Here is a 9958-nt window from a genome sequence, read left to right as displayed (position 1 = left end):
CTTGTCAAAATCCATGTGTGCTTTAGTCATTGCCTTTTATACCATGGCAAACAAGTATAACTTAGAATGATATGAAAGATAATTAGTTTTGTGCAGGTGGGATGGGTATTAGCATTATTTTGCCATCTAGTTGTTGCCTGCAGGGCAAAGAGTTTACCAGGTTTTTGTTGATGCTATTCACTAGGTGGAAGGTGTTGCATGTAACAGCCAATGCCTGTCATATTTCTGCTGCAGGCCAGTAGGTGGTGTATAAATCTTGTTTGCCTTTTCTTGGTCATTGAAGGTCAGATTTCAGTGTCAACTTTTTTTAATTTTAAGAGATGGATGTTGTTTAAAAGTTGTTTTTTATTTAATATAATTTGAAACACAATATTGAATCTCCTATATTTATACATGTATCTATTTCTTCCTATTTGTCAAACCATGAGGAGTACTGCCAAACCATGAGGAGTACTGTCAAACCATGAGGAGTGAATTTACCAAATAAATTATGGTATATAAGTATATTATTAATTGGTTAAAGCATTACATTTTTCTACAGCATTGTTTATTTCTACAGGGATTTTTATAACTATTTACATGTATTAGTAGTGTTAACTTTAGTCTGTGATATTTTTCATTCTTGTATTCTTAACTACTCACATACTTTATTTTATAATCTATTGTTAAATTAGTAATCATGATAGATCCATTCAAGTTAAAATTGTAGCCTGTGATATCTTGTAGCCTGTTTTGTCTTATGTTTTGTTTATATTTTTACTTTTGTTTAAAAAATTACGATACAGATTTAAGTTAAACTGCAACATGTATGTAAGCATGGTCCAGCAAGCTTACGAACGCTATAAATGGGTAGTTTTACTGAGGTACCTTGCCTTAGACAATACATTGTTGGGCACTTGATGTCTTCCTCTACAAGTAGAGATGGTAATTGGCCATATTACAGTTCATTTACATATACACTCCAACCCCTAACTAAAAGAAAACAGTTGTAGTAAGCAGATGTCATCATTTTATTTCAATGTTGTCTCTTGTATATAACTTATAAAGATTTGTTTAAGAAAAGCCTTTGATCTGATATATTTTATCACATTTAGTAGATTCTGATATCTCCAGAAATTAATGAAACCATCTTTCTCTTTCATTCGCTGTTTATTCCTGAAGACACGCTCTGAGCATTCTGGACACTTTTTTAATTGCAAGTAGGAATAGACTAGGCTTACAGAAATACTCAAACCTTGCTCACAAACCATTTATTATAAACTTTCACTTTTAATTTTCACACACTTCTGTAATTTTGTTAACTTTTAGTATATCAGTTTCTCAACCTCTTCAATTGATTATTTTCATATTTTCAATTAACATTGATTTATATAGCATCTTTCATTTTTGTATAAGCTTTATATTATTCTTTTTCTAAAACACAAAAACATGCATTTTGGTCCACATAAAACATGAGTTGAGGTCTATAATTTATGTTAATGTATAGTTTCCATAGGAATAGGGTGACTCAATCTGGAAGACAAATAAGTTATTTTTTGAGAATAGTGCACGCAGGTGCAGAAATTAATTCATTGTAGAAAAAAACTCTACATACACTTATAGAACATAAATCTGGAAATGAGTCTTGAAAAAAAGCTTAGTCATTGGTCAAAATTTAAATATGTGTGTACAAATTAGCCTATCAGAAGATAGAATTGAATAACCCTTTATGTTGATGAAAATATATGTAATTTTACAAATGACAATTTTTACAAATTGTCCTTACCTATATTTTGATATATTTTCCAACCCATGTAGTATTTTGTAATGATGTTTTATAAATGACTTAATCTACATTTTGTGTTTTACCAATGTAGAAGTTTTACTTAAAAACATGTTGTTTTTTTATTTGATCGCACATGATCTTGCTTGATTTTTTTTTACATAATATATTTAACTATGAATTTAATTGTAACATATCATAAAATATCATTAAGTGCTGCAGGCAGTGCTGTTAATATGTCAATCATTTGCAATATTGATTTGTTTAGAATGCAATATGTACATATGTCCGGTATATCACACTATCCTGTGCCTTTTTCTGATTCCGTACAGATTAATATTTTACACTGACATTCAACTTGTTATTACATGTACATATATCAAACTTTATTTTTAGCAAGTAATCATTATAAAAAACTAGTTTTTAAAAAGCAAATTTGATTTTAACCTTTGCCCTGTTGGAAACTAACTTAGTTAGGTTATGCCACCAGTATAAAGGTAGGGCAGCATGAAAATTAACAGTCTGACCAGGCTCTATACCTCTATACTGTCTAACTTAAGATTTTCATCATCATATCCCTAAAATTGATAATGAAAAGTTCCATTAGTGTAAGCTAGGCATTAGCAGGGTTTGAGGTAAAGATTTAAGAGACATTCACTGTAAATGACATCCTCAGGAATCCATCTCTAGTAATAAATCTCACTTTCTCTAACATAAGCTAAAGCTATCTAAACCTTACTTTTAATACAGGATTCGATATTTAAAGAAATTTAAGTAGTGTAAAAATATGCTGAAATTTTGATAAGTCAGTACATTATTGTGCTGTGTTTAAGCGTTACAGCCTCCTGATGACACTAATTCTAACCATGTGACCAGTGCAGATCAAGGTTTGCCATCACAGTGCCATCTGATCATGGCCTGCACCATTTGAAATTCAGTCAGTACTTATTTCAAATTTTCCCTAAAAATAATTATGGTTATATCCAGATTGACAGATGGACTATTCCATTTAAGATGTGATAGGGTAGAAGAGAATCATATGACTCAATTCTTCAGTTTGAACACATTTTTATGCAGCTGGTCCTTGAAACTTTGTATCATATGATATATATTTGCCTGATAAACTTATCAGTTCTGATGTAATATGAGGAAAATTTGCCATGACCTAAGTTGATATAAAAACCCAAGATCCTGTACTTAATACTTTGTTTCTTGTTTTGAATGTTGTTGTTAAGATTTTTATAAATGATTAGAATTTATTAAGATTGTTATTTATGAACCATGAATTATGATTTTTTTTCTAAGCTCAACAAATTGAAGCCGAAATATTACAATAACAGTGCATTTTACTTTAGTATTTTGGAATAAAAAAAGTTTCATTTTGTTACTTTTAAAGTAAAGAAGATAGGCATATTTTTTGTTTATTGTAATACTCCTCTTTTTTAGATATAAAATAATATGTGATAAATAATCAGGTGAAACCTGAAAGAAAAATGGGTGTTTGTTGTTATAGCTGGGTGATTGACTTTACAAATAGTTAATACAATGTATAGATAATTTAAGCTCTATATAAGGTCAGAATGACCTATTCACATTGCTCACATTGGCCATTGGTGCATTTCAATTTGAAACAAGAAAGAAAAAACAATATTTTATCCAGTTTACATGTTTATACATTTTTTTTAGGAAAAAAAGGGAGCACAAAATATATATTTATAAATAATGCTCACATGTTGTTGTTTGGTGACGGTAAATTACACATTACCCAAGTGACCAGTGCAGACCAAGATTAACGGGCACATCTGTACCATGTGATCATAGTCTGGACACGTTCACTTTTCAAACAGTTCATATTTTAAATTTCCCCTAAAATGATAAATGGTTTTCTCCAGATTGAAAGATGGACAAGTCCTAATGGATATTTAGCATGTTATGGGTAAATGGAAATTGGGGAAAAAACAAACACAGTGTAGATGTAATATATGGATAAAAAATAAACCTGTAACTTCTGTATCTTATTTGAGGCTTCATTTAAAATGACAGAATAAGTCACAGATGATTATGTGTTATTTAAATTGTATGAACTGTGTGTTATACATGTAAAAATAAAAAGCACAATGTTTTCAAGAAATGTTGGTAATGGTTGCAGACACATTCTTGGTCTGTAAATTTCTCACTAGTTTTATTATAGTAGATTTAGTGATTTCACATATACATGTATGTATCCTCGTGTTGCAGGAGATAGATATGTACATGTTGCGTTTGTACACATATTTATGTAACACATAGTTAACAACAGACTAATATAAATTAACCAAATACATGTTCCTAAAGGCACATTAAGTCTTAGATATGATTACAACCTTTCTGCGGAATACGAGGCTCATGGTCACAGAAATCTATCTGTTAATGCAAGTTAAATTGTCCTTCTTAAATGTTAACATGCATGCGCAGTTTTTATGCAAAGGTGCTGAATAATAAATTAAGATTACAATGTATGCTAACTAAAACACTTTAAATTTTCTAATAGCCAAAAAAAAAATGTTTCATTGATATGCTAAATGAGTTACATTTTAGAAACTGTTACAAAATAACAAAACATATTTTTTTTTGAAAAGTAATAATAGCATTGTCAAGTGTAATGAGTCTTTTAATTCACGGTCAATTTTAACCATTATGTCACGTTGACAGAACGCCGTTTTAAATGTTGTATTATGAATAAAAAGACGTGTTTAAAAATATTGAATTTAGCACATTTTGCAGCACTTAGGTGAAAAGTAAGTCAAATATAAACTATATATAATATATAGACATTACAACTGATTTTAAACATTGTATTTAGTGAATTACAGATTCATGGGAGAAAACAACTGTTTTTTTTATTTCTTCATACATACTTTTATAAATTCTTTTCTAACCTGATGGTATTTATATCTATATTGTATATTCAGTGACTATTTAGAATAAGAAATAAAAACAAAATTATTAATGTCTTTCACATGATAAACCTAATAAAATTAAAAAGCCAAACAAATTTGTGCTTTGTTGTTTATTCTAACAATAATAGTATTTTCCCTATTGAATAAAGAAGGACCGAAAGTGCGTGTTACTATGCAATAAAATCACTGTTGACGTTTTATACGTAGACATATGACATAACCGTAAGACATGTGACGTAACCATTAAAAGTGCACACGCTGAAAATAAGTAGGAAACAATTTTGGCGAAGTTAAGCTTAATATCTATTAGCAATTAGCCCTCATGCATATATTATTTTGCAGTATAGAACAAAAATTACGTCCCCTGCAACGCAATAATTTTAAAGAGTGACGTCCCTTGTCACGCATGACGTCGTTACTTAGAGACGTCGTTTACGTCAATCAGAATCAGTATAGCTTCTGAAAACCCTACCAAAGGAAACATTCTCAGTGAGTATTTTTATTTTATTCGTAATATAAATATCTAGAATTACTTGTATGCAGTCCCATAAATTCGATGATGAATTCGGAGATAAATTGGTCATGAAGTTAGATAAGTACATCTTTATTTATCATCAGTCAAGCATTGTATTATCGAGTATACTTTGTTAACAGTTCAAGCAATAAGTTATATCCAACGATTACAGGACTACTGATTTTGCCCTGGGTTTTTGTTTCGTACAAATATTAATAAATTGTTTTCTTGAATGGAGACAAATTTTCATTGTTATTCTGCTAATTTTCTTTATTTGATTCTATAAAGAAGAAGATATATGCAATAAATATGCATGAATAGCCTAACTTTTTCAGTTAAAACAGAAATTTAATGACATTATTTGCAACAAATGAATGTTGTTCTTGTTTTAATTATCACAATGGTTGTTTATGTCTGATTTTTTATAAATGGCTGTATGCCGCAAGCCAGAACCAAGTTCTAAAATCAAGGTCATTCTATCTAAATATCTATCATTAATGTCAAACCCCTCACGGGGACGTAGACATGACTATAGACTAGTCACTTCAGAGAAAGGTATGAGATAAAAATGAATCCGGGAACCAGTCCCTAGCTCTTATTGAATATCTTGAAGATCATTGCATACAATTGTTTAAATATTACTTTATCTGAGCTGTAACCTAATTGTGCTTTGAGTAATTCCAATGGTCATTGTGACAAAACAATGAATATCAAATCCTCCAATTTTTTTAACTTGATAACTTTATTTTGTTTGCTTTTTTCTCCTGACTTATTAATATCTTGTTCCGATTTAAAGTAACTTTAATTTTTGTTTTACAATACTAGTAGCTTGCAGTATATCTTTCTTTCTTCTGTTACAGAAATGACTCGAATTACGAATGGAAGACTTTAAAGAGCCAAAGTCTCCCAAAACTCAAGGAGAGACAGGGCAATCTGTCCATGGCCAAGGTGAGATAAAGTCATCCCATAGCCAAGACAAATTAAAGTCTTCTTTATGCCAATGCAAGCCTTCTAATAACCAAGTTGGGCCAGGGATTGTCACATCCAAGGATGACCAACCAGTTACCGTCCAAATTCTAGACGAGACCAAGACCTCCAGCAATTTCCAAAGAAAAGCAAATTCGAAAGGTATGGTAATCTATTCATAAAACCTGTATTTTATGACTGTTATTCGTCAGAAAGTTACATGAGTTAAAGAATTTCAATTTTCACAAATATTGTTAGGATTTCAGTTAAAGGAATCCAACTTAGGTCCAAAAGCTTATTACATAAAAAATTCTTACATTGACCAGACCAGCTAGGGCACTTAAAAATGAAAGATATGCAAATTGATTATTAAGAAACATAAACAGAAATTGAAAATGCTATTTAATTTTATGATATTATACTGTCTATCTCGATTTGAGTCACTTTCCTATTTGGAGTTTGATCTCCATCAAAGGGAACATAATTCTCGAATAATTTCCAGTCCAATCGTGTCACGAGTGGAGTCCCTTTAATATGTGCTTCTAAATACCGCTGAAAATGAATCTGTTTTTCATAAAATAACTTATTGTACGACTTACAGTAATATGACGGTTTCCAATTACTATTTTAGTAATCTCTTAACATTTTACAGGTAAAACGAAACGTCGGAGAAAATGGGAGGTGTTCCCCGGAGGGAATAAATTCTGTTGTAAAGGAAGATATATCCGTGGACCTGATAGCACCGGATACCTGATCACTCTCGCCTTGATCTTGATCATAGGTATTATTGTATTATAATAGTACGGGTTGCGGCCTTCGTGGTCAATTCCTACACATTAAAACAAACAACCGGTGTTTAATAGCTCAGAGACCGATATTTTTCTCATTTATAGTGGTTATATTGCGTTTATAACTTGTGATGTCCCGTGATTTACTTAATTATCGATTTTTTTTAAAATTTAACTATCATCTGTGATCACTGAAGGAACTCTATATATAGTACGTGTAATATGTATGTGGACTACACGAAGGGTAACAAGTTTCAAAATGGCTAACATGGGCAGTGAAACCTCACATCAATTAAGGCATTACTTTTAAACTATTAATTCAAATCAATACGATATTCATTCCCACAAAATAATTCACTTAATTAAAGGTTTCTATCCGTCTTTTTGCTTCATCAAATTAGTTTTTGAACGACTATTTATCGTGATTAAATGCACTATATATATTCGACAGTATTATTGTTGTTTTGTAAAACCTATCAGATTTAATTAACCATTACTTCTCGGAACATACGTACCCTTTCTGCTATGTAGTATAATCTCTGTTTGATGGTACTAGTCTATAAGATGCATAATTTTATTTAATAGGAGAGAAACAAGTAAACTGTCAAAATAACAACATAAATTTAGCAGTAAAAATGTGCATAAATGACCGGTGTGACTTTATAGAAAGATTTCCATTTGACTGACAGGGTTTTTCACTTCAAATTGTCATATGTAAATTTTATTTTTCAACGTAAATCAATCTATATCATCGTTGTTGTTCATATTTTAATAATTAGATTTTTAATTGTTTCAATTTTAGGAGGGCTGTTTTTCAGCTTCGACAGCGTGTATCTATCAAAAAGAGTAAGCCCAGTGGTTCCAGCGTTAGGGGTGCCCATCTTTCTTCTTATGCTGGTATTGTTTAACGTGACCGCTTTTACTGACCCCGGAATTTTACCACGAGCCACCGCTTACGATATTGAAAAACAGGAAGAAATTAACTACAAAACAGACGACAACGGGTCGCGTTACACGGAAACAGATATCAAAGGAAGAGTATTCCAGCAGCAATACTGCAGAACGTGTAAGATCTACAGACCGCCCAGGTCATCCCATTGCAGTGTCTGTGATAATTGTGTGGAAAGGTTTGATCACCACTGCCCATTTCTCTCCAATTGCATCGGAAAAAGAAATTATAAACATTACTTTATTTTGTTAATTATAGCGAACGTGCTGTCATGTTATGTGATTGGTTGTAACGTGGCAGTTATCTCTTTCCGGGCACAAGAATATCCAATCAACGAAGCTTTTATGAAGTCAATACCCAGTGTAATTGAAGGAATCCTTTGCTTACTAATACTGTTAACCGGACTTTTATGTCTTGTAGTTTATCATACACGACTTGTTTGCCGAGAAGAAACCACGAACGAATCGTTAAAAGACACATTTGCTAATAATATTAACCCATTCAGCCAGGGTAGATGGTACTCAAACTGTTTTTATATCCTGTGCACACCTAAAGCACCAAAGCTGTTGGACAGACGAGGATTTGAAGATGATGCAGACGTAAGCCAGGAGTCAAGTAGAAACCCACCAACTCCACCAATTTAAGGACTCTAATCTTTTAATTAACTTTTCAGAACAATCTACTTGATATTTTTTGTAATTGCCGTTATCAAGAAAAAAAATGTCAATATTAGTATTTGAGATTTTTTGAGGATTCATTTTGCCTGTTGGGTTGACACTTTCATATTGTCAACACACATTGCCTTTAATTAAAAAAAATGTATCACTCCTATGAATGGTATTGTTTTTTTTTATTGTTTATATTATTGTTTTTGGCTCAAGCTTTGAAACAAATTTCGAGCTATTTCTACAGTCAGGTTGTCGTTCCAATTGCCGTCCAATAACATTTGACACATTTTTCATAAAGTTACGAGGTGAGCTATAGTGATCGCTTTTCGTCCGGTGGTTGTACGCATAACCGAATAAGTATAGGGGGCCACCTAACTGTAAACAGAACAAAAGAGAACATAAGAATTCATTCTATAATAGTAGAGTAAGGGGCACATGACCCTCTATTAAACAAAAGAAATGGCCCCTTATCCTATTTCGGCCGGTCGGACATCCATCCGTCGTTCGTCATTGCAGACCTATGGTTGGGGGTCATTGATTTTCCTAATAACTTTAAAAATCTTCTTAAAAAAAACATCCAAAAAGCTGGAGCTTAGATATTAAACATAATACATCTTCTAGCGAGTGTCTGCTAAGTTTGTTCAAATAAAAGGCATTGGGTCAAAATTGGCCCCGCCAAGGCGCGTCATTGATTTTCCTTATAGTTATGTATATGGTAAAAACTTAAAAATCTTCTTAAAAACTAGTGCTAGAGCTGAGATATTAAGCATGAAACATTTTCTAACGGGTGTCTACCATGTTTGTTCAAATAAAACCCCAGGGGTCAACATTGGCCCCGCTTCGGTAGTCATTAATTTTCCTTATATGTACACATTTTTTTTTTTGTCATTTACTTATGGAAAGGATTCATACTTGGACAAAACAACAAGTGTGGCTAGATAGACCTATTATTTAAAAAAAAAGCAAAAACTTTATTCTTTTTTCTTTTAAATTTCTTTTTAAAGATTTGTTTAAATCATTTATTTGTTTGCTTTTACGGTGGCTCAAGATTGTTAATTTGGTATCATGAAGAATTTTTTTTTATTTGCATATACAAACATTGAATTTGGCACTTTTGCAACAGTTATTTATCACCCGAGCCGTCAGGCGAGAGTGATATTTGATCTTGGCAGGTAATATATCCACATTTATCCTGTCACTTGTATCAATTTCGGCCCGATAACAAGGTGCCGTATATTTTTACTGATCTACGGCACTTGACCTCTCAGGTCTATCTAGCCACACTTGTTGTTTTGTCCAAGTATGAATCCTTTCCATAAGTAAATGACAAAAAAAAAAATTCATTTAACAGTCAAGGTCATTTGAAGGTCAA

General features: G+C 31.8%; 1 protein-coding gene across 1 annotated transcript; it reads left to right on the top strand.

Moving 5' to 3' along the window:
* Positions 1–4879: 4879 nt before the first annotated feature.
* Positions 4880–8747, top strand: LOC132760081 (palmitoyltransferase ZDHHC14-like). The gene is made up of 4 exons (XM_060751973.1): positions 4880–5190; positions 6076–6343; positions 6834–6962; positions 7772–8747. Exons 2-4 carry the CDS (start codon positions 6094–6096, stop codon positions 8560–8562), a joined length of 1170 nt encoding a protein of 389 aa, XP_060607956.1. The 5' UTR covers positions 4880–5190; positions 6076–6093; the 3' UTR covers positions 8563–8747.
* Positions 8748–9958: the final 1211 nt, after the last annotated feature.

This window comes from Ruditapes philippinarum, unplaced genomic scaffold, assembly GCF_026571515.1.
Source record: "Ruditapes philippinarum isolate M1 unplaced genomic scaffold, ASM2657151v2 ctg1277_1_1_1_1, whole genome shotgun sequence".
In the NCBI taxonomy this organism is placed as follows: Eukaryota; Metazoa; Mollusca; class Bivalvia; order Venerida; family Veneridae; genus Ruditapes; species Ruditapes philippinarum.
This window is presented reverse-complemented; position numbering and strand designations above follow the sequence as displayed.